Consider the following 25,677-nt stretch of genomic DNA (forward strand, 5'->3'; position numbering starts at 1 on the left):
TGTGAATCATTTCATATACATATTTATAGATATATATTTACACACATACATGTCATGTACAAAGCTACATTCTAACCCCAGGGGGGGCCGACCGTGGAAATAAATATGTCCCTACAATACAAAAGGTAACGCTGGCTACAAAGGTGAAGAGATGAGGTGCCAACCCTGGCACACCGCTGGAGACACACGGTGCCAACCACAGCACACTGCTGGAGACACAGGGTGCCAACCCCAGCAGAGCGCTGGAGAGAAGGGGTGCCAACCATGGCGCACCGCCAGAGAGATGGGCGCCAACCCCGACACACCGCCAGAGCGCTAACATTGACTGAGAAGACTAGATAGGCAGCTGTGAAAATGTTCTCATTTTTAATGATGACGTGTGGTGCCGCGCTTTAATCCTTTGGTACGTTTTGGAATTTCACCGCAATAAATATCGTGCACATTTTTTTTTTTTTCTGCCAACGTGGACACAATTCAGAATAAAAAAAAAAAAAAAATAAGTGCGGGGTCTGTAGGTCTGTACACGGGTTAGTGTCTCAGGCTCGTATATAAAAGGTTAATATCTAATATATAAAATAGGCAGAACTCGCGTCATAAAAATGTGCGCAGGACTGGAAGAAAAAGAATCGATACACAAAGATGGAGACCGTCCATCACCCCAGAAGATATGAGCCAGGGAGACGTCATATATACAAGGCGTGTAAAGTGCTGGACGCAGCGCGGACAATACTGCACGGAATCTATACTGACAGATTTATTTTGCAGGTTTATGCAAAATTATTAAGAAAATAGAGAAAATATATTTTTTTTTCTTAAACTTATTTTTGGTAATTCCGGGTCAGATTTTTTTTTCCACTTTTATGTCACACCACACAATAGGGTTAAAACAAAAATATATAGAATATTCAATAAAAAAAAAAAAATGGAAATTAAGTTTTTTTTTTCTAGCAGCAAAATCAGGGAAGACATAGCGCCCCCACGTGATCGCAATCATCTACATTAATTACAGGCGGGTGTCAGACTTCTGTGTTTCTGCACTTCCCTCTTTCAGCTCCATCTGCTCTGCCTTCACATACAAGACACTACCTGTAGTCACCACTAGAGGGAGCTCAAGGCAATGCAGAGTTCCCAGCTTACTCCTCAGCTCCCTCTAGTGGTGGCCACGGTAGTAAGCATTTTATGATTGCACTGCAGCAATGGTGGGATGTACACACACCGTACGTAAAGGGAGACCGCACTGGTGAATGGCGAGACTTGACTCTCATGGATCGTCCACCTCCATGCTCTCGAGTGAAAGCAGCAGTGTTAGGAAGGTGGCTGATGTTACATGGAAACCCAACCGCATCTCTGCTCTGTCCACAAAATACAAAACTCCAAGACTGGTGGATAAACAAAACTTTCAACCATCGAGTCCGAGCAAAAGAAATAGGAATGAAAAACTAAAAAGTCACAATCCTGATGGGATTTATCGCTAAGGATAAAGCAGGTTGGTGTCGGGTTTTCATGGAGGCGTGAGACCATTTACACCGGAGCGTGTGGTGGACATAACAGGGCAGCGCAGATCAAATCCAGGTTGAGGGGTCTCGGAGCATCCGCAGGGTGCCAGAACAGAGTGCTCCCGCTTTGATGCATCTTGTTGGGCCGCAACGATCGCATTGTTTGCCTTCTGATTTTACAGTCATTGAAGTGTTAAAATATCAGATAAAAGTGAGGTGAAAAAAAAATAATGAATGCGGCAGCTATACACATCATGCACGGGGTGTCGGGGGTCTTCAGTCGTTGCTGGCGCACATGACTTGCCAAACTATGAGGTGACTCCTCTCCATTTTGGCCATGGAGGGCTCAAACTGTAAGGAATCGTCTAAGCCTTCGGATTCAGCGCCGTCATCACCTGCGGAGAGGACATGGAGTCAGGAGGAAATGCCACCAGATGCAGGGTGGAGACCACATATAACAAATACAGCACTACAGTTGGGGTGCCCCTGTGTGGTACTTCCTTACCCATTCTAAAGTCGATGTAGCCCTCTCCACCGCTCATCACCAGCATGAACTTCTGGTTTGGAGCGCCGGCATCCTGCTGGGACACCGCACCCTTGTCTGTGGTCAGATCTGGAGAGCTACTGCCAGCCGGTGGAATCACCTGACCTGGAAGATAAGATGGCTCCACCATTACAGGAGCTCAACCTTTTTACCCTCATCCTCCTCCAATTTATCAGGATCCGTACCTGGCACTGACACAAAGAATTTCACGGCGTCCCGATGCCCGTGGAAGCAGAGCTGAGCGTGCGCCATAGAGCAGTACGGTATGAAGGTTCCCGGCGTGACTTTGTCGCTGTTCTCGTCACCGTAGACGCGGATGACGCTCCCTGGACGATTGCCAGAGGTGGACAGACCCTTATTGGCTTTAGAATATAAAGAAAACAAAAAGGGTAAATTATCACAGGGCAGGGAACATTCCACTATCAATACACCTGGTATCGTCCTCGAGGAGTGCTGCTGGAAGGGAAACAGTCAGCATTTAGTATTTCAAGACATAGCTTGAAATCACGAGAAGGGCATGCTGAGATCGGAGGGAAGGAGGGAATGAATGTGTGATTTGTTCATCTAGCACTGGTCTACAACTAGTTTGGATACCGCTGTCCGCACTGGTGATGTGGTGCCTAAGCCGACAGCGACCATCTGAGGCGGGACACCAATGGAAAAGGTGAGGACTACAGCCGGTATGTGTGCAAGGCTTGGAGACCATTACGTATCCATCCTTCAATCTCCCTGTGGGTCTGAGGTTACGTTCTTCCATCAAGATTTAATGTGTGAGACGTCTCAGTCCTGGTCACAACCACAAACCGCCTGACAGACGACCGGTGGGAAAGTGGTCATGCAAGGTCCATGGCATGAGCGGCCAGAGGTCTCTTCAAAGATCTTGTGAGCTTTTCTAGAAACCCATAAACGAAAAGAGAATGGTTCCAGCTTCAGTAAAATCATGAAAATTTATTCCAACATTTAAAATGGAGAAACAACTCCTGGGACAGCACCATAGCACATGTGAGGTAGGCAACGCGTTTCGACCGACACAGCGGTCTTTGTCACAGCTGATCTACTCACTGATTCCTCAGGTATAAAAAGAACCAGGAACCAATAAAATGATAGTGAGTCCTCACATGACCCGAAGGTCCTAAATACTAACAATGAACCTCGATATAAAATACGTAAATTTGTACAAAACTAACAAATACACATAAACATATAGAATAATACACACATACAATATTTCTAAAGTTGATGCAAAAAATACAAAAATAGCACAAAATAAGATTGAAAAATGAAAAAAATATAAAAAATGCATGAAAACTTTTTACAATACATGAAGAGACTATCAGTAATGGAACATTATTCATTCCTTCTATTTAGACCATTAGGAAACCTAGTGCCAAGGTTAAAAATCCAAAAAGCCTCCCTGTTTAACAATATTCTCTGAATGTCACCTCCTTGTGAAGGTTTTATTTTCTCAATCCCTGTTACTCTCAATGATATTGTACTGCGAAAATGGTAATCAATAAAATGTTTGGCTGCTGCTGAAACAGTGCGACTATTATTTAAAGTACAGGAGATATCGTATAGATGTTCTGATATCCGATTTTTCAGTTTTCTAGTTGTACAGCCAATATATGTTTTACCGCAGTCAACGCAATCAATCTTATATATAACACATTTTGTGTTGCAGTTAATAAAGCTTTGAATTTTGTGCAGGCTATTTTCTGCGGTGCCAAATGATTTAGTGGTCACCAGGTGTTTGCACGTAGTGCAATTAGTCACATTACATTTGTAGCTCCCTGTACACTTGAGCCATGTGCTACTGCGTTTTTGAGACAAAAAATTATTGGGAGACAATTTGTTGCCAAGAGTAGGTGCTCTTCTGGCTACAATATTACACCCTTCACTCAATATTTGGGAGAGAATGCGATCTTAATATAAGATAGGGATGGCTTTATTTATAATTGTTTAAATTTTATTAACCCCTTAGTGACAGAGCCAATTTGGTACTTAATGACCGGGCCAATTTTTACAATTCTGACCACTGTCACTTTATGAGGTTATAACTCTGGAACGCTTCAATGGATCCCGCTGATTCTGAGATTGTTTTTTCGTGACATATTGTACTTCATGTTAGTGGTAACATTTCTTCGATATTACTTGCGATTATTTATGAAAAAAACGGAAATATGGCGAAAATTTTTTAAATTTTGCAATTTTCAAACTTTGTATTTTTATGCCCTTAAATCAGAGAGATATGTCACGAAAAATAGTTAATAAATAACATTTCCCACATGTCTACTTTACATCAGCACAATTTTGGAAACAAAATTTTTTTTTGTTAGGGAGTTATAAGGGTTAAAAGTTGACCAGCAATTTCTCATTTTTACAACACCATTTTTTTTTAGGGACCACATCACATTTGAAGTCATTTTGAGGGGTCTATATGATAGAAAATAATGAAGTGTGACACCATTCTAAAAACTACACCCCTCAAGGTTCTCAAAACCACATTCAAGAAGTTTATTAACCCTTTACGTGCTTCACAGGAACTGAAACAATGTGGAAGGAAAAAATGAACATTTAACTTTTTTTTGCAAACATCTTAATTCAGAACCATTTTTTTTTATTTTCACAAGTGTAAAAACAGAAATGTAACCATAAATTTTGTTATGCAATTTCTCCTGAATACGTGGGGGTAAACCACTTTTTGGGCGCACCGCAGAACTTAGAAGTGAAGGAGCGCCGTTTGACTTTTTCAATGCAGAATTGGCTGGAATTGAGATCGGACGCCATGTCGCGTTTGGAGAGCCCCTGATGTGCCTAAACAGTGGAAACCCCCCACAAGTGACCCCATTTTGGAAACTAGACCCCTTAAGGAACTTATCTAGATGTGTGGTGAGCACTTTGAACCCCCATGTGCTTCACAGAAGTTTATAATGTAGAGCCGTGAAAAAAAAAAAAAAAAAAAAAAAAAATCGCATTTTTTCTACAAAAATGATTTTTTGCCCACAAATTTTTATTTTCACAAGGGTAACAGGAGAAATTAGACCACAAAAGTTGTTGTGCAATTTCTCCTGAGTACGCTGATACCCAATATGTGGGGGTAAACCACTGTTTGGGCGCACCGCAGAGCTTGGAAGAGAAGGAGTGCCGTTTTACTTTTTCAATGTAGAATTGGCTGGAATTGAGATTGGACGCCATGTCGCGTTTGGAGAGCCCCTGATGTGCCTAAACAGTAGAAATCCCCCACAAGTGACCCCATTTTGGAAACTAGACCCCTTAAGGAACTTATCTAGATGTGTGGTGAGCACTTTGAACCCCCATGTGCTTCACAGAAGTTTATAATGCAGAGTCGTGAAAATAAAAAATATTTTTTTTTTCCACAAAAAAGATTTTTTAGCCCCCAAGTTTTTATTTTCACAAGGGTAACAGGAGAAATTGGACCACTAAAGTTGTTGTCCAATTTATCCTGAGTATGCTGATGCCCCATATGTGGGGGTAAACCACTGTTTGGGCGCACGGCAGAGCTCAGAAGGGAAGGAGCGCCTTTTTGGAATGCAGACTTAGATAGAATGGTCTGTGGGCGTTATGTTGCGTTTGCAGAGCCCCTGATGTACCTAAACAGTAGTAACCCCCCACAAGTGACCCCGTTTTGGAAACTAGACCCCCCAAGGAACTTATATAGATGTGTGGTGAGAACTTTGAATGCCCAAGTGCTTCACATAAGTTTATAAAGCAGAGTCATATATATATATATTTTTCCACAAAAAGGATTTTGTAGCCCCCAAGTTTTTATTTTCACAAGGGTAACAAGAGAAATTGGACCCCAGAAGTTGTCCAATTTATCCCGAGTATGCTGATGCCAAATATGTGGGGGTAACCCACTGTTTGGGCACACGGCAGCGCTCAGAAGGGAGGGAGCACCATTTGACTTTCTGAGCGCAAAATTGGCTGTCGTGTTTGGAGACCCCCTGATGTACCTAAATAGTGGAAACCCCCCAATTCTAGCTCCAACCCAACTCCAACACACCCCTAACCCTAATCCCAACCCGATCCATAATTCTAATCACTAACCCTAACGATAATCCCAACCCTTACCCCAAAACAACCCTAATGTCAACCCTAACCATAACCCTAATCAAAACACTAAATCCAACACACCCCTAATCCTAATCTCAACACTAACCTCAAACCTAACCCTAATCCCAATACACCCCTAATCACAACCCTAACCTTAACCCTAATCCCAAACCTAACCCTAATCCCAAGCGTAACCCTAATGCCAACCCTAACCCTAATAGCAACCCTAATCCCAACTCTAACCCTAACTTTAGCCCCAACCCTAACCCTAAGGCTACTTTCACACTTGCGTCGTTTGGCATCCGTCGCAATCCATCATTTTGGACAAGAAACGGATCCTGCAAATGTGCCCGCAGGATGCGTTTTTTGCCCATAGACTTGTATTGCCGACGGATCGTGACGGATGGCCACACGTCGCGTCCGTAGTGCACTGGATCAGTGTTTTGGCGGACCGTCAGCACAAAAAAACGTTCAATGTAACGTTTTTTTGTACGTCGCATCCGCCATTTCTGACCGCGCATGCGTGGCCGTAACTCCGCCCCCTCCTCCCCAGGGCATAGATTGGGCAGCGGATGCGTTGAAAAACTACATCCGCTGCCCACGTTGTGCACAATTTTCACAACGTGCGTCGGTATGTCGGGCCGATGCATTGCGACGGCCCCGTACCGACGTAAGTGTGAAAGAAGCCTAACCCTAAATTTAGCGCCAACCCTAACCCTAAATTTAGCCCTAACCCTACCCCTACCCTAGCCCTAATTTTAGCCCCAACTGCTCTTCTCCTGCCGGCCGGCAGATGGAGACAGATGGTGGGCGCACTGCACATGCGCCCGCCATTTTCTTTTGCCCAGAAGATGCCGGCGGCCAGGAGGAGCAGCAGGAGGATCCAGGGACACAGGTGAGTATGGCAGGTTTTTTTTTTGCGGTCGCCGGTAAACAGTTAATTACCGGCGATCGCAAAACAGGGGTCGCTAAAACCGACCCCCGATCATGCTCTTTGGGGTCTCGGCTACCCCCGGCAGCCGAGACCCCAAAGATTCTCGCGGGGCCGGCCGGCGGGCGCACTGCGCATGCGCCCGCCATTTTGAAGATGGCGGCGCCCACCGGGAGCCACGAGGAGCATCGGGGGAGATAGGTAAGTATTGGGGGGCTACCTAGGACCCCTTTTCTCTATCCTCCGATGTGCGATCACATCAGAGGATAGAGAATTTAAAAGAGATCGCGGTTTTTTTTTTTTTTGTGATCGCCGGTAAACGGTTAATTACCGGCGATCGCAAATGCGGGGTGGGTTAAAAACCCCCCAAATCTTGTTCTCTGGGGTCTCGGCTACCCCCGGAAGCCGAGACCCCGGAGAAAATCCGACTCTGGGGGGCGCTATTTACTTTTTCCACAGCGCCGTTAATTAACGGCACTGTGGTTTAAGTACCCTTAGCGGCCGCCGTTAAAAGGCGTATCGGCAGTCGCTAAGGGGTTAAATTGTGGGCTAAATTGTAAACAAACGAATGGTTTATTCATGACACTGTTTTTATTAATTAATTTGTTTGGCGTTGGTTTTAAACCATTCTTTGGGGGATTTGTCCCTGAACACAGGGTTACTTTGCGATTTTGTATCGTTATTTACTAGATGTAACGCTCTATTCAGCATCCAATTTGGATATCCATGATGATGGAATTTCTTACAGGATTTTACAAGATCGTTTTGAAGTTCAGCATTATTGTTACAATTTCGTTTTAACCTAGTGAATTCACCTACAGGGATGGATTTGACAGTATGTTTGGGATGGCTACTTCGGGCATGTAGGATGGTGTTGCCTGCTGATGGTTTAATGTAGGTTCTTGTGGAAATTAATTTGTTGGGAACACCTGTTAATTCTAAATCCAGAAAGGAAATTTTGGTTTCAGCATGGACATATGTAAATTTTAAATTGAAATTATTATTGTTAATGTAAATCAGAAAATCCTGTATGGCAGATACATCGCCTTGCCAAATAATGAGCGTATCGTCGATGTATCTGCCATACCAATGGATGAACGAAGAAAAAACATTGGAGGTGGAAAATAAAAATAAATGTTCCCAGTGCGCCATAACCAGGTTGGCCAATGAAGGTGAGAATTTGGCCCCCATTGCTACACCGGTACATTGTAAATAATACTCAGAATCAAATGAGAAAAAATTTTGAGTTAAAAAAAAGAATGTGACTTGTAAAATAAAATTGATAAGATCCAGGGAGTATGAACTATAATTGTTTAAGTGGAATTGTAATGCCGACATAGCTATGCTGTGTGGAATACACGTATACAGCGAAACTATGTCGCAGCTAAGCCAGGTGTAACCTGATTTCCACTCTTTGTGTGTTAGAATATCAAGAATGTCCTTTGTGTCCCTAATATACCCCGGAGTTCTTTGGACCAATGGTTGAAGCAAAGAGTCCAGCCACTGGCCCAAGAATTCATTTATTGATCCTATACTTGAGACTATGGGTCTCATTGGGGGAAATTTTGCTTGCTTATGAATTTTGGGCAATCCGTATAGAATAGGTGTCACAGGGTGAGGGACTTTTAAGAAATTAGCCTGTTTATTGGTTAGAACTCTTAAAGAGACCCCTTCTTCGATCATTTTATCAATTTTTTGTTTGAACAAATTAGTAGGGTCCGAAGATAATTTTTTATAAACATTCCCATCAGAAATTAACTTCAAAATTTCACTTTTATAATCTAGGGAGTTCATGATGACAATCACACCCCCTTTGTCACTATTCTTAATGACTATATCATCCATGTCTTTTATATCTTTAATGGCCTGTCGATGCTCTTTTGATAAATTATTATTGTAATTATTAGATGGAATATTATTCTTAAGAATTTTAAGTTCCCGTTCAACCACTTCCTGAAACCTATTCATGCAATCCGCACGTGATTGGATAGGATAAAAAAACGGATTTTTGGTCTTAAAGTTGTCTGATTAATACAAGTATTATTTCCTATGTCAAATCCCTGTAGTTCTTGTAAGGTTATTAAAGAGACCTGCTCATGAAACTCATTTTTCACCATATTAACAACCGTATTTTCATTTTCCAAATGATCCGCATGTTCATCTGACCAAAAATGTTTTTTCAATGTAAGATTGCGGATAAATTTATTAATATCTAGTATGGTTGAAAATAAATAAAAATTCTGATCAGGTACGAAATTAAGTCCATAAGTCAATAACTGTAATTGTTCCTGTGAAAAAAGTTTTGACGATAAATTAATCACATTAGCACTTATCTCGTCATGCCTTTCCTGCGGCGGGTCTGCATGCCAAAATTGTTTTCTATGCTTCCTCCCGCCGCGCCTTGTGCGTTTTTTGATTTAGTCAGTTGTCTGGCAGAACTACACCCAGCGGACTCATTGAGGGAATTATCAGAAGCACTGAAAGTATAGTCATCAGATTCCCCTTCTCTTGAGCTGAAACTTACATATCGTTTGTTCTGCCGTTTTTTATAATTAGACTGTCTCAGAATAGATCTTGGGGTTCTAAAAGAACTCTCCCCTTCATTCCAGTTATAAACTTTGTTAGACGTGTAGTCACCTAAATCACGTTGAAATTTGCGCTTTTTTCTTTGAATAATTTCATCTTCTAATGCTGTTATATCCTCTTGGATTTTTTTTATAAAAGTCGCTTGTTAGTATTTAGGACCTTCGGGTCATGTGAGGACTCACTATCATTTTATTGGTTCCTGGTTCTTTTTATACCTGAGGAATCAGTGAGTAGATCAGCTGTGACAAAGACCGCTGTGTCGGTCGAAACGTGTTGCCTACCTCACATGTGCTATGGTGCTGTCCCAGGAGTTGTTTCTCCATTTTAAAAGTTGGAATAAATTTTCATGATTTTACTGAAGCTGGAACCATTCTCTTTTCGTTTATGGAATCCTACTGCGTCTTGTCAGGACGAAGTTCCGTGCTTCTTGCAATGATCGGTGAGCTGGCTTTTGCCGTATATTCTGTTTATATCTTTTCTAGAAACCCCTTGATTCCTGGAGCTGTGATGAATGAAACGCCATCCAGGTAATAAACCTCCACCTCACCCACCACCATCAGTCATTCTCATCTGCCACCATGCCTCAATTCTGTCCATCCTCAGCCAAACCGCCTTCTCCACAGTCCCATTCGCAACCTCACCTTCTGCAAACACCATCACTTCAACCTTTCATCACCATGCGCACCCTCTGCCATGCCACTTCACCATACATCCTCACTTGTTCCTCAACCCAATTCCTTCACCATCCCTCATCCTCACCTATTTTCATCCTGATTTCAGTTCTCCGCCATATTTATTCCCCACCATCCCTCACTCGACTTCCCTCTTTCTCGCTTCTACCATCCTTCGTCCCCACCCTCCCCTCATTCTCGCTTCTGCCATCCCTAGTCCCCGCCCTCCCCTCATTCTCGCTTTCTGCCATCCCTCGTCCCCGCCCTTCCCTCATTCTCGCTTCTGCCATCCCTCGTCCCCGCCCTCCCCTCATTCTCGCTTCTGCCATCCCTCGTTCCCACCCTTCCCTCGTGCGCTTTCCGCCATCCCTCGTCCCCACTCATCCCTCATTCCCATGTTTCGTAGTGATGAGCGAGTTGCTCGGGTTTTCCCGAGCACGCTCGGTCGGGGTCTCCGAGTATTTAGGACTGCTTGGAGATTTCGTTTTCCTTGCCGCAGCTGGATTTACAGCTACTAGCCAGCTTGATTACATGTGGGGGTTGCCTGGTTGCTAGGGAATCCCCACATGTATTAAAGCTGTCTAGTAGCCACAAATCATTCAGCTGCGGCAAGGAAAACAATCTCCGAGCAGTCACAAATACTCCATCCAAGCGTGCTCGGGAATACCCGAACGAATAAACTCGCTCATCACTAGTCTTCCGTCATCACTCGTCCTCACCCATCCCTCATTCCCGTCTTCCGCCATCCCTCGTCCCCACCCACCCCTCCCCTTACCTCGTTCCTCAACCCCACCTTCTGCTATCCCTCATCCCCCATCCTTGCCTCATTCCCCACCTTCCGCCATCCCTCGTTCCCACCTTTGGCCATCTCTCATCCTCGCCTCAGCTCCACATTACGCCATCCCTCATCACCTACCTTCTGCCACCCCTCATCCCCCACCCTTCTCTGATTATCACCTTCCGCCATCCCCACCTTCCACCGCATCCCTCATCCCCCATTTTCAGCCATGCCTCACGCCCCGCGTGCTGCAGGATTTCGCTAGCTAAAGACATGCTAGATTGACAAGACACATCCATAAGAATGAGGAAACGATGAGAGCGGGAGAAGATATGAGAGGAGAGCGGGAGAAGATCTGAGAGGAGAGCGGTGTGCGAGATGTGAAGCGCCAGCAGATGACGATGTGGTGACCAGTGTACACACAGCGACTACAGGATTAGCTGCCACATGAGGACAATAGACCGCCCAGCCGTTTAGTAATACGTAAGATTGCTGCCAATTAAGGGGGAGGAGGAGACGTCCAGAAGATGTCAGGAACATACAAAGGAGGGTGATCTATACAGCCAGTGGCTACTCGGAGAAGCCGGAGCGATGTGCTGTCACTTACCCCTTAACCCAAGTAACCGTCCCTGGTGCAGAATTACCGCTATAGTGAGACAGTAAGGGGAGGAGAAGTGTGAGAACCAGAGGTCACCATTCAGGTGTAACACTATGCCATATTTGACCCTGCATGGGGCAGAAGAACGGCAGCAGAGAAAGCAACCACCACCAGGCCCCGAACATAGAAGTAGCGGGATGAGCGCGGCACGTGACTCTCTACTATCGGATATCTTCCTCTATACTCAGCCCAAATACCTGAATAAGAAGCTACAACTAACAGGCTGTGCTACAATTCTCACTGTCAGTGAATGGAAACATGCATCGATTCACACCCAAAGGCTGATACGGACTATTCTCCCGACAACATGACATTATATCCATTTGTGTATATAATGCTTCATACTCTCAGGGAGGGGGCACTTACTTTCAGTCAGGGGTATGGAGATAATGACACCATTGCCGGTGCCCACCCACAGGCGGTTACAAGACACCATCAAGGCGGTTATTCTAACAAACGAGAAGCCGAGCTTCCCGGTGCCTGGAAAGAGAAGATCACACACACCGGTCAGAAAACAGCAGCGGAAATCAACAAAACTCATCACATCGACCCGAAATGTCCAAAGCGGGGCCGGGACTCACCGAGCATCTTACTGACATATGGTTCAATGTCCACATCCTGTAGATGCTGATAGGTGTGAGCGTGGTAGAGGCGCAGCGTGGAGTCCAGCCGGATGGAGACCCAAACACCATCACCCACCCAGGCCAGCTGGCGGACCTGGCTCTCCTTCCGAGGATGAGCGTCAAAGGATTTCTGGAGGAAAAAAATGTCCAGCTATCAGCAAGTATCAACTCCTGCCACCCCGACATCAAACCCGCAATCCACCCCAACAACCTCCCCAAGATGTACAGCTGATCAGCAAGTATAAGCTCCTGCCACGCCAACTTCCAAACTCACCTCAACCCTAACATCCAACCAGCCCTCCACACGAACCCACCAACCTGACCTCTACTCCAAGATTACAGGTAATCTCCTGCCACCCCCCAACCTCCACCATCAATACCCTTATGCCTACTTCCACCTGCACCAACCCCAACTAATACCTAGTCAACCCCCACTTCTACTGGCTTCACCTCCATAGCCACCACTGCCGCCTCATTTTCTACCTCCACCCCTTGTATCACCGTCACTACCCCCCTTCCATCACTTCTGCTACCTCTACTGATTCAGCCAACAACACCACCTCTAGCACTTGTACCTCCCCTCAGTAACTGGGCGGGTATTGGTGCCTCCTACCTCTATCTTCATGGTCTTGGGTTGTACGATGTAGATCTTGTTCCTGTACCCGCACCAGACCTTCTCGTGTACCACAGTCATACAGCGGATGGAGTGGTGCGGGCGGCCAAAGTCCAGCAGGTGGTAGTTCGATAAATCCCACTGACCGTCTGCAACAAGAAAAAAAAATTTCTTGTAAATCACAGATGGACACCGTAAAATCTGATCCGATGCGCAGGATGTGGGACAGGTCAAATAAGGAGCAGATGACTTATGCATTGTACCTACCGATGCCTCGATGGAAGATTGCCAGCGTCCCGTCTGCCAAAGCCACCAGCACGATGCCCTTCACGTGTCTGTAATGGAGGAGTGCGGGTGATTGGATGCGAAGTGCAGATCTATACACACAGCTCAAAAAAATAAAGGGAACACCAATATCCCACATTCTAGATATCTGCCTGCTGAAGGTCATTTTGAAGGCTCTGGCAGTGCTCCTTGCACAAAGGAGGAGGTAGCGGTCCTGCTGCTGGGTTGTTGTCCTCCTAAAGCCCCCTCCACCGCTGCAGCTTGGTGAGAAGGCAACAACTGTTGTCACAATTATTAGAAAATGGAAGAAACACAAGATGACTGTCAATCTTCCTCAGTCTGGAGTTCCATGTAAAATCTTGCCTTGTGGGGCAAGAATGATTCTGAGAAAGGTCAGGAATCAGCCCAGAACTACACGGGAGGACCTGGTCAGTGACCTCCTGAAGAGAGCTGGGACCACAGTCTCAAACATTACTGTTAATAACACACTGCGCCGTCATGGATTAAAATCTCAGAAGGTTCCCCTGCTACCACCAGCACATGTCCAGGTCCGTTTGAAGTTTGCCAATAACAATCTGGAAGATCCAGAGGAGCCATGGGAGAATAGCGCCAACATATTCCGCAGAGCTTTACATTATAAAGAGGACTTGTACAGACAGACATTACAGTATAACAATAAACAGTTCAAAACAGATACCAAGAGGAGTGAGGGCCCTGCTTGCAAGCTTACAATCTATGAGGAAAAGGGGAGACACGAGAGGTGGATGGTAACAATTGCAAGTGGGTCTAAATGGAAGGTGTAGCTGACACATTTGTACTTGATCCAGGGATTTGCACCTCGCACTTCAAAAGTAGGTTCGTTGTGATAAATGTGATATCCTAGTTCCTCCAGAGGGTGCTCTGGGTCAATGGTGGCAAACTGGGAGGCTTCCTCAATTTCTTTTCGCACTTCAACATCGATTTCCTTCAGTTCCTCCACATTGGACAGGTTGTTGTTGAGCATCCTGTCCTTCAGCAGAGTGATGGGGTCACTTTTACTCCTCACTTCCTGATTTTCTTCTCTTGTTCGGTAACTTCAGGGTCACTCATACTATGTCCATGGTAATGGTACGTCTGAAGCTCCATCAGAATAGGCCCCTTCCCAGATCTGCAGTGATTAGCCGCAAACTTGGTGGCTTCTCTGACGCAAAGAACATCCATGCCATCAACCCTGAGGCCTGGGAAGTAGTCCCCACGTTTGTAGTAGTCGGTGCTTTGCTGCCGCCCTCTCCACAGAGGTGCCCATACCATATCTGTTATTTTCACAAATGAAGATACAAGGCAGTTTCCATAAGGCAGCCATGTTGTAGGCTGACTAGCGGCACCTTCAATGCCGACTCTGAGGGGCACCTGAGCCCCTACGATGCCATTTCCACCGTAAAAGTGTTTGGCATACCTGTGCATGGATCCTCCTTTACCTTTGGCACAGCCGCCTCTTCTTCCTGTCAGCTTGGCCAGGATTTCCTTCACGGAGACTCGGCGGGTATAGGTGTACCCATGTTCCCGGTAGGCTGTGATGAGGTGATCTGTGGGGTTTATAGCAGATTCTAGACCGACACAACAAGCTTCCTGCACATGATAAAGATGACAGAACCCGTGAATAATCTTCTGCTTGTAGAGCAGATCTGACTTCAGCTCCATGCGCCGGATGATCTGCATGGTCCTGTAGTACTGCAGACCATCCTCGCGAGTCAGCGGTGGTTGGTGGGGCCTCCTCCAGTTTGTGTACGTCACATTTGATGTCAAATGTTGCTTCAGATGCTAAATCTGCCTAGCTACGTGATGCCACAATAACACGGGCGGCAGAGACAGGCTTCTGGCCTGAGCCCCGGAGCACACGGGACAGTAGAGACAGCATGTTTTGCATGGGCGGACCCTCACAGGAGGATCCGGGTCACTGTCCGAGACCCCTTCTGGTGACACCGACGACCTCAAAGTCTGATCGGCTGCCTGTAACCTTCCAGCGGCTTCTCTGCAAAGGGGGACAGGACGGCTGCACCATATTGAAGGGAGGTTGATGGAGTTATGTATCGTGAGTTTTTGGCCAACAACCTCCTTCCCTCAGAAGGATGGGTCTTCCAGGATGACAATGACCCAAAACACACAGCCAGGTGCAAAATTGGTCAAGAACTACAGGAAACCTCTGACCTCTGTAACTTATTTCATGCAATAAAATGCAAAGTAATTGTGTAACAATCCTACAATGTGATTTTCTGGATTTTTATCAGGTGAAGTGTACCTACGATAAAAATTACAGACCTCTCCATTCTTTGTAGGTGGGAAAACTGCAAAATCGACAGCGTATCAAATACTTATTTTCCCCACTGTATATAGAGATATATACACACACATATATATATACACACGCCCTCTGTACTCACACTATACTCAGGATGGAGTCCTTCAGTTTGATCTGCAGGAGACATTTCTTCCACTGGGTGACGGAGGAATGGACGTAGAGGCTGCAGGAGAAAGCCAGAGGTCAGATGTCTATGGGGCCGTCCGTCAGCTGCAGAAAACCAAAACACTACGTCCTGCAATGCACCAGAGCAGCTAAACAATGAGAACCTGGAGGACCGAGCAGCGGGAACCGTGTAATACCTCATTTTTCCTGCGGGAGTGCTGTAGAGGAATTGAGCATCTTCTGATCGTAACATTAACCCCTTCCTGACATGCGCCGTGCTAGTACTGCTCTGCGGGAACTGCGTTCCCGCAAACCGCAGTACTAATACGGTGGCATCGATGCGATCGCGTTGTTCCGGTGGTCTCCATGGAGACCCCGGATCCAAAATGGCCACGGGGTCCCTCCGGGTCCCTCACTGAGGTGGCTTCCCAGCACCTGCTGAGAGCAGTGTGCTATGTAAAATGTCAGATCAGCGATCTGACTTTATATAGTATTGTCCCAACCTGGGACAATGTTATAAAAGTTAACCCCTTCATGACCCAGCCTATTTTGACCTTAAAGACCTTGCCGTTTTTTGCAATTCTGACCAATGTCCCTTTATGAGGTAATAACTCAGGAATGCTTCAACGGATCCTAGCGGTTATGAGATTGTTTTTTCGTGACATATTGGGCTCCATGTTAGTAGTAAATTTAGGTCAATAAATTCTGCGTTTATTTGTGATAAAAACGGAAATTTGGCGAAAAATTTGAAAATTTCGCAATTTTCACATTTTGAATTTTTATTCTGTTAAACCAGAGAGTTATGTGACACAAAATAGTTAAAGGGACACTGTCACCTGAATTTGGAGGGAACAATCTTCAGCCATGGAGGCGGGGTTTTCGGGTATTTGATACACCCTTTCCTTACCCGCTGGCTGCATGCTGGCTGCAATATTGGATTGAAGTTCATTTTCTGTCCTCCGTTGTACATGCCTGCACAAGGCAAGATTGCCTTGCGCAGGCATCTACTACGGAGGACAGAGAATGAACTTCAATCCAATATTGCAGCCAGCGGGTAAGGAAAAGGTGTATCAAACACACGAAAACCCCGCCTCCATGGCTGAAGATTGTTCCCTCCAAATTCAGGTGACAGTGTCCCTTTAATAAATAACATTTCCCACATGTATACTTTACATCAGCACAATTTTGGAAACAAAATTTTTTTTTGCTAGGAAGTTATAAGGGTTAAAATTTGACCAGCGATTTCTCATTTTTACAACGAAATTTACAAAACCATTTTTTTTAGGGACCACCTCACATTTGAAGTCAGTTTGAGGGGTCTATATGGCTGAAAATACCCAAAAGTGACACCATTCTAAAAAATGCACCCCTCAAGGTACTCAAAACCACATTCAAGAAGTTTATTAACCCTTCAGGTGCTTCACAGCAGCAGAAGCAACATGGAAGGAAAAGTCGTAGTTACTCACCGATAACGGTGTTTCTCGGAGCCCATGACAGCACTACGGAGAGGGGATCCGCCCTTCAGGGACAGGAAACCTACAGATAAAAGGGCGGTACCTCTCCCTCGCATCAGTTGGTTTACAGAGCATCGGAGGACCTCCAGGTTAGTTTACAACAGAGAAAAAATCATATTACAACATTTCTTAAAAGAGGAACCCCGTGCCTATACTCATACTATATACACTATATAAATTATATGTAATTAAAGGTGCTCACCGCACACGTGATGGGAGGGAATAAGCGAGTGCTGTCATGGGCTCCGAGAAACACCGTTATCGGTGAGTAACTACGACTTTCTCGGTCTCCCATGACAGCACTACGGAGAGAATTGCAGAGACTAAGCTTAGGGAGGGACCACCGCCTCGAGAACCCTTCGTCCGAAGGTTAAGTCAGACACAGAGGCTAGATTTAATCTATAGTGTCTAAAAAAGGTCGATGGTGATGACCAGGTGGCCGCTTTACAGATTTGCTCTATTGATACCTCTGACCTCTCAGCCCATGAGGTAGCTACTGCTCTTGTGGAATGCGCTCTTATACCATCTGGGATCTCATTCCCCGAGGATGAATATGCCAAGACTATCGCCTCCTTTATCCACCTCGCCAAAGTACCCTTGGATGCCCGAAATCCTTTTCTGGGACCCTGGAAACAGACAAACAGAGAGCCTTCCTTCCTATACTCTCTGGTGGAATCTAAATATTGGATTAGGCATCTTCTGACGTCTAGATTATGGAAGTTCTGCTCTTTCTCATTTTTTGGGTTTGGACAAAAGGATGGCAGGGAGACTTCTTGTGACCTATGGAATTTTGATGCCACTTTTGGCAAATAGGCCGGGTCAGGTCTAAGAGTGACTCTATCATCTAATATTTTAGTGAAGGGCGGATTAGAGGATAAAGCTTGAATGTCACTTATTCTGCGTGCGGAATGTTAACGCTACCAAAAGAATGGTCTTAAGTGATAGAGTTTTTATGGGAATCGTCTCTATGGGTTCGAATGGAGGACCCGTTAACGCCGAAAGGACTAAATTTAAGTCCCATGAGGGCACTTTCTGAGCGACTAATGGCTTTGATCTTGTCACCGCCTTAACAAATCTAATTATCCATGGGTTGGCCGCAATATTATGGTTATAGAGTGCTCCTAGAGCTGCTATTTGTACTTTAAGAGTACTAACCGACAACCCCTGTTCCAGACCTTTTTGTAGGAACTCCAGTATTTTAGGAATTGAGGGCCCATCTTGGACTTTTACTTTGGAGACGGACAGAAATTTTTTCCAAGTTTTCCCATATATTTTAGTAGTGATGGGTTTTCTACTTTTTAACAACGTGGTAACTAAATTATCCGAGAAACCTCTTTCTTTTAATAGTCTCCGTTCAAAAACCAGGCTGTCAAATGTAAGTTCGAATCCTGTGGGTGGAAGATCGGCCCTTGATGTAGAAGGTCTGGTATATTCGGCAGGACCCATGGGTCCGAGACCGAAAGCATCCTCAGCCAGGAGAACCACGTCCTTTTTGGCCAGAACGGGGCTATGAGGATCATTTTCGTTTTGTCCTCTCTGACTTTCCGAATGACTGCCGGGATCAGAATAGTTGGAGGAAAGGCATACGTTAATTTTTGGGTCCACGGAATCATAAAGGCATCTAGAGCCTGTGGATTCCCTACCGGGTTCAGTGAGCAGAATCTGTTCACTTTTTTGTTTTTGTGATTGGCGAATAGATCTATTGTCGGTGCTCCCCACATTTTTGTGATCTGATCGTAGATGGATTGGTTTAGAGACCATTCGCCTTGTTTTAACTGAGACCGACTCAGGTAATCTGCTCTCTCGTTGTTTGAACCCTGAATGTGTAGCGCAGAGAGGGATAGTAGATTTTCTTCCGCTAGGTTGAAAATTTTGGCTGAAGAACTCATGAGTGCCCGAGACCTTGTTCCTCCCTGGTGGTTTATATACGCTACAGTCACTTTGTTGTCCGAAAAGATTCGGACATGATGTCCCCGAATATAGGTCAGAAAAGAAAGAAGAGCTTGAAGTACTGCCCAAAGTTCTTTTTGGTTTGAGGATGCTGATAGTTCCTGGACTGACCAGGTTCCCTGAGCAACTCTGTCCCCCATGTGAGCCCCCCACCCTGTGGGACTCGCATCGGTTGTATCACCCGGGATATTTGTGTCACCCAAGGAACTCCCTTTGATAAGTTTTGGGTTTCCCCCCACCAACGAAGGGAATGAATAACTGAGGAATTCAGGGTGATTTGACCTTCCAAGTTGTCCTTTAGTATTGACTGCCATTCGAGTACGTGCCACTGAAGTTCTCTTGTGTGGAACTGTGCGAAGGGTATCGCTGGTAGGCATGAGGACAGAGAGCCTAGTAGCGACATTGCTCTCCTTAGAGTCATGGAAGGATGGTGAAAAGTTCGCGTTATCATAGCTAATATGCTGTCTTTTTTGGGGTTTGGAAGCCGACATTCTTGGACTCGGGAGTCTAATGTCAGACCTAGGAACTCCTGTACTTGACAGGGTTCCAACTTTGATTTTTTTAAGTTTATGAGCCACCCCAAGTCCGTCAAGATAGTCATTACCCGGTCCCTCTGTTCTTTGCAACTTTGGGCCGAGTTGCTTACGATGAGAAAGTCGTCTAGGTAAGGGACTATTAATATATTTTGTTCCCTTATGTGGGCCATCATTTCCGCTATTACCTTCGTGAATATTCGAGGGGCTATAGAGATTCCGAACGGAAGAGCTCTGTACTGAAAAAATCTTAATTGTCCTTTTATGGAAACTGCCAATCTCAGGAATTTTTGAGACTGATTGTGGATGGGCACATGATAATATGCATCGGTTAGGTCTATCACGACCATGTAGCAATTCGGAAACAGGATTTTTATGGTGGACTTTATTGTTTCCATTTTGAATTTGTAATTTTTTACGTATTTGTTCAGGTTTTTTAGATTTATAATGGTCCGAAAGGACCCGTCGGGTTTTGGTACTAAAAAAAAGAGGGGAGAAAAACCCTTCTCCTACTTCCTGAGGAGGGATTTCTTGAATTACAGATTTTTGCAGTAGGGAAATGATTTCTTTCTCTAAAGCTGCTTGTTCTGCCACTGAAGATCTTATTTTCGTTTCTATGTACTTTCGGGGAGGAAAAGAAATAAAATCTATTTTTAGACCGTACTGTATGATGTTTAGAATCCAGGTGTTGTTGGATATTTTCTCCCAAGCGGGAAGGAAAGATGTGAGTCTTCCCCCTACCGTAGGCACAATGTCATTTGGCGGGTTTTTTGTCACGAGAGGTGTTGCCAAAGAGGTAACCTCTATCCCTTCTCCTGCCTTCTTCCCATTTATTCTGCTCCCTGGGGGGTCTGCGGCGGAAAAATCTCCGATTCCGAAAGGACTGCCTGAATGGGGCTGGGCCCAAATTTGGAAACCCTTTCTTTTTGTCTCCTGCTTTTTGGAGAATGTCATCCAGGGTCTCTCCAAACAGAAAATTTCCTTCACACGGAATAGAACATAGCTTAAGCTTTGTCTGGAGATCCCCAGGCCAGCTTTTGAGCCATAAGGTTCTTTTGGCTGCATTGGAGAGAGCAGCGGCCTTAGATGTTAACCGTACGGAGTCTGCCGAGGAGTCCGCCAGGAATGCTGCTGCTGCTCTGATTGCAGGGATAGAATCCAGTAATTTATTCCTGGGTAGCCCGTCTCTAATTTGACTCTCTAATTGATCGATCCATACCATCAGAGATCTGGAGGTGCAGGTAGCCGCAACAGTAGGCCTCAAGCTACCCCCAGCCGACTCCCATGCCCCTTTAAGAAATGTGTCTGCTTTTTTATCTAAAGGGTCTCTGAGGTTACCCATGTCCTCGAACGGGAGCGCAAATTTTTTCGAGGCTTTTGCCACCGCTACATCCAACTTTGGTGCCTTATCCCAGGAAGTGGATGCATCATCTTCGAAGGGATACTTTCTTTTAAGCGAGGGTACTGAAGAGTTTCTCCTATCAGGTTTTTCCCATTCTTTTTTAATTAGGGATTGGACATTGGGATTTAAAGGAAAGGTTTTCCGTTTTTTTTTGTCCCAAGCCACCAAACATAACATCTTGGGCTGTTTTGTCAGGTTTAGGCTCCTCCACCCCCACAGTAGCCCTAACAGCTCTTACTAAGGCATCCACTTCCTCGAGAGGAAAACAATGTCGGCCTGAATCTTCCTCGGAGGAGGATAGGGAGGAGTCAGAGTCGTCCGAATCTGCGTCATCAGATGAGGATCGGACAGAGTGGGATTGTACTGTTTCCTTTACTTTATCTTTTCCTTTTTTGGAGGAAGATACAGCATTCTGAACCTCAGATCTAATAATATTTTTTAGCTCTGATGCAAAGTCGGGAGTCTCCTCACATAGCACACGCTGGATACAGGATTTACATAGCTTTTTGTCCCAGGCTACTGGTAAAGCTTTGTCACAGATGGGGCAGGATTTGTTTTTCCTTTTCTCCAGCTTCTTCTTTCCCTATTAAGGGAGAAGAGGGAGCCCTATTATAATATATACATTCACGAAGATCACTCACCATTCGGACGTGCAGGCAGGTACCGGTTCTGGAGGGGGCCCTGGGTCTGGAATGGAAGGTTCCCGAGGAGGTGAACTAGTCTTCGCAGCAGACCTGCTGCGCTGTGTAGAACGGCTGCTAGACCCACTCCTAGCGCTCTTAGGGTCTGTCTTCTTGTGGTGCTGCTGCCTAGGCTGCAGCTCCTGTGGATCGCTGTCCTCCATGATTTACAGGGAGATGGTGCGACAACTGTGTGTGCACCATCTCCCTATTTGTATTTGGCGCCACCTCCGGCGTTCCCCCGCACTTCCGGTCCTGCGTCACGTCCAGGGAGAAGAGAAGCTACCGCGCATGCGCGCGGCGATGACCCGGAAGTCCTGCCGCATTTCCGGAGCGGCGGCCATCTTAGTACACCCGGAGCGTGCGCTTGTCGGCACAGAAGCTCCGGGTGATCCAGCGCCCCTTCCTCTCTCAGAGTCGGCGGCGTTCTCCCTCCGCTCACCCTGAAGAACCCCTCGGTTCCAGCGGTGGCGGCTTCGGGAGCCGGACAAGCCGCGGCAGGAGCCTCCTCGCTGCCGGTACTCGACCGCCCGGTCCCGGTCCATCGGTCTTCATACAGGTACCACCGGAAAGAGGTTCCCTGTTCAGGGACAGGAAACCAACTGATGCGAGGGAGAGGTACCGCCCTTTTATCTGTAGGTTTCCTGTCCCTGAAGGGCGGATCCCCTCTCCGTAGTGCTGTCATGGGAGACCGAGAAAAATGAACATTTAACTTTTTAGTCACAAAAATTATCTTTTAGCAACAATTTTTTTATTTTCCCAATGGTAAAAGGAGAAACTGAACCACGAAAGTTGTTGTCCAATTTGTCCTGAGTACGCCGATACCTCATATGTGGGGGTAAACCACTGCTTGGGCGCACGGCAGGGCTTGGAAGGGAAGGCGCGCCATTTGACTTTTTGAATGAAAAATTGGCTCCACTCTTTAGCGGACACCATGTCGCGTTTGGAGAGCCCCCGTGTGCCTAAAAATTGGAGCTCTCCCACAAGTGACCCCATTTTGGAAACTAGAGGCCCCAAGGAACTTATCTAGATGCATAGTGAGCACTTTAAACCCTCAGGTGCTTCACAAATTGATCTGTAAAAATGAAAAAGTACTTTTTTTTTTCACAAAAAAATTCTTTTCGCCTCAATTTTTTCATTTTCACATGGGCAATAGGATAAAATGGATCATAAAATTTGTTGGGCAATTTCTCCCGAGTACGCCGATACCTCATATGTGGGGGTAAACCACTGTTTGGGCACACGGCAGGGCTCGGAAGGGAAGGCGCGCCATTTGACTTTTTGAATGGAAAATTAGCTCCAATTGTTAGCGGACACCATGTCGCGTTTGGAGAGCCCGTGTGCCTAAACATTGGAGCTCCCCCACAAGTGACCCATTTTGGAAACAAAACCCCCCAAGGAACTTATCTAGATGCATATTGAGCACTTTAAACCCCCAGGTGCTTCACAGAAGTTTATAACGCAGAGCCATGAAAATAAAAAATAATTTTTCTTTCCTCAAAAATGATTTTTTAGCCTGGAATTTCCTATTTTGCCAAGGGTAATAGGAGAAATTGGACCCCAAATGTTGTTGTCCAGTTTGTCCTGAGTACGCTGATACCCCATATGTAGGGGTAAACCACTGTTTGGGCGCACGGCAGGGCTCGGAAGGGAAGGCACGCCATTTGGCTTTTTAAATGGAAAATTAGCTCCAATCATTAGCGGACACCATGTCACGTTTGGAGACCCCTGTGTGCCTAAACATTGGAGCTCCCCCACAAATGACCCCATTTTGGAAACTAGACCCCCATAGGAACTAATCTAGATGTGTGGTGAGGACTTTGAACCCCCAAGTGCTTCACAGAAGTTTATAACGCAGAGCCATTAAAATAAAAAAAAAAAATTATTTTCTCAAAAATGATCTTTTAGCCTGCAATTTTTTATTTTCCCAAGGGTAACAGGAGAAATTTGACCCCAAATGTTGTTGTCCAGTTTCTCCTGAGTACGCTGATACCCCATATGTGGGGGTAAACCACTGTTTGGGCACATGTCGGGGCTCGGAAGTGAAGTAGTGACGTTTTGAAATACAGACTTTGATGGAATGCTCTGCGGGCGTCACGTTGCGTTTGCAGAGCCCCTGATGTGGCTAAACAGTAGAAACCCCCCACAAGTGACCCCATTTTGGAAACTAGACCCCGAAAGGAACTTATCTTGATGTGTGGTGAGCACTTTGAACCCTCAAGTGCTTCACATAAGTTTATAATGCAGAGCCGTGAAAATAAAAAATCATTTTTCTTTCCTCAAAAATGATGTTTTAGCAAGCAATTTTTTATTTTCACAAGGGTAACAGGAGAAATTGGACCCCAATAATTGTTGCGCAGTTTGTCCTGAGTATGCTGGTACCCCATATGTGGGGGTAAACCACTGTTTGGGCACACGTCGGGGCTCAGAAGTGAGAGAGCACCATTTGACTTTTTGAATACAAAATTGGCTGGAATCAATGGTGGCGCCATGTTGCGTTTGGAGACCCCTGATGTGCCTAAACAGTGGAAACCCCTCAATTCTACCTCCAACACTAACCCTAATCCCAACTGTAGCCATAACCCTAACCACAACCCTAATTCCAACCCTAACCCTCTAAGGCTATGTGCCCACGTTGCGGATTCTTGTGAGATTTTTCAGCACCATTTTTGAAAAATCCGCGGGTAAAAGGCACTGCGTTTTACCTGCGGATTTACAACGGATTTCCAGTGTTTTTTGTGCGGATTTCACCTGTGGATTCGTATTGAGGAACAGGTGTAAAACGCTGCGGAATCCGCACAAAGAATTGACATGCTGCGGAAAATACAACGCAGCGTTTCCGCGCGGTATTTTCCGCACCATGGGCACAGCAGATTTGGTTTTCCATAGGTTTACATGGTACTGTAAACCTGATGGAACACTGCTGCGAATCCGCAGCGGCCAATCCGCTGCGGATCCGCAGCCAAATCCGCACCGTGTGCACATAGCCTAATTCTAAAGGTATGTGCACACGCTGCGGAAAGTGCTGCGGATCCGCAGCAGTTTCCCATGAGTTTACATTTCAATGTAAACCTATGGGAAACAAAAATCGCTGTACACATGCTACGGAAAAACTGCACGGAAACGCAGCGGTTTACATTCTGCAGCATGTCACTTCTTTCTGCGGATTCCGCAGCGGTTTTACAACTGCTCCAATAGAAAATCGCAGTTGTAAAACCGCAGTGAAATGCGCAGAAAAACCGCAGTAAATCCGCCATAAATCCGTAGCGGTTTAGCACTGCGGATTTATCAAATCCGCAGCGGAAAAATCCGCAGAGGAACAGAATACGTGTGCACATACCGAAACCCTAACCCTATTCTAACCTTAGTGGAAAAAAAAAAAATTTCTTTATTTTTTTATTGTCTCTACCTATGGGGGTGACAAAGGGGGGGGTCATTTATTATTTTTTTTATTTTGATCACTGTGATAGATTATATCTCAGTGATCAAAATGGACTTTGGAACGAATCTGGAAGATGGCGGCGCCCAGGGAGAAGACGGACGGACCCCGGCAGGATCGGTAAGTATGATGGGGTGGGGGAGGGGGGGGGGATCGGAGCATGGGGTGGTGGATCGGAGTGCGGGGGGTGGATCGGACCCCGGGGGGGTGGATCGGAGTGCAGGGGGGGTGGATCGGAGCACGGGGGGGGGGGGGTGATTGGAGCACGGGGGGAGCGGACAAGAGCACGGGGGGAGCGGAGCACAGGACGGAGCGGTGCATAGCACTGATCGGAGGACTGGGGGGGGGGGGGCGATCGGTGGGGTGGGGTGGGGTGGGGGCACATTAGTGTTTCCAGCCATGGCCGATGATATCGCTCTGATTGGCAGTTTCACTTTCAACAGCCAATCAGAGCGAT

The 25,677-nt window shown here is 45.9% G+C and overlaps 1 protein-coding gene and 1 pseudogene across 4 annotated transcripts in view; both read right to left on the reverse strand.

Annotated features, from left to right (window-relative positions):
* SPAG9 (sperm associated antigen 9) overlaps positions 1 to 25,677 on the reverse strand; it is a 66,147-nt gene continuing 40,470 nt past the window's right edge. For 2 of the 4 annotated variants that reach the window (XM_069749108.1, XM_069749110.1), the window contains 9 exons: positions 15,680 to 15,760; positions 13,242 to 13,309; positions 12,975 to 13,123; positions 12,320 to 12,491; positions 12,105 to 12,218; positions 11,688 to 11,726; positions 2,226 to 2,402; positions 2,002 to 2,145; positions 1 to 1,891 (listed from right to left, as the gene is read on the reverse strand). In XM_069749108.1, the coding sequence (XP_069605209.1) occupies positions 1,773 to 1,891; positions 2,002 to 2,145; positions 2,226 to 2,402; positions 11,688 to 11,726; positions 12,105 to 12,218; positions 12,320 to 12,491; positions 12,975 to 13,123; positions 13,242 to 13,309; positions 15,680 to 15,760 (1,063 nt within the window). In that variant the 3' untranslated portion in view covers positions 1 to 1,772. The remainder of the gene's footprint in view (positions 1,892 to 2,001; positions 2,146 to 2,225; positions 2,403 to 11,687; positions 11,727 to 12,104; positions 12,219 to 12,319; positions 12,492 to 12,974; positions 13,124 to 13,241; positions 13,310 to 15,679; positions 15,761 to 25,677) is intronic. The other 2 variants (XM_069749109.1, XM_069749111.1) reach the window with 1 other exon arrangement.
* On the reverse strand, positions 13,853 to 15,300 carry LOC138663052 (pyruvate dehydrogenase E1 component subunit alpha, mitochondrial-like; annotated as a pseudogene).

Source organism: Ranitomeya imitator, chromosome 2, assembly GCF_032444005.1.
Source record: "Ranitomeya imitator isolate aRanImi1 chromosome 2, aRanImi1.pri, whole genome shotgun sequence".
Lineage (NCBI taxonomy): Eukaryota > Metazoa > Chordata > Amphibia > Anura > Dendrobatidae > Ranitomeya > Ranitomeya imitator.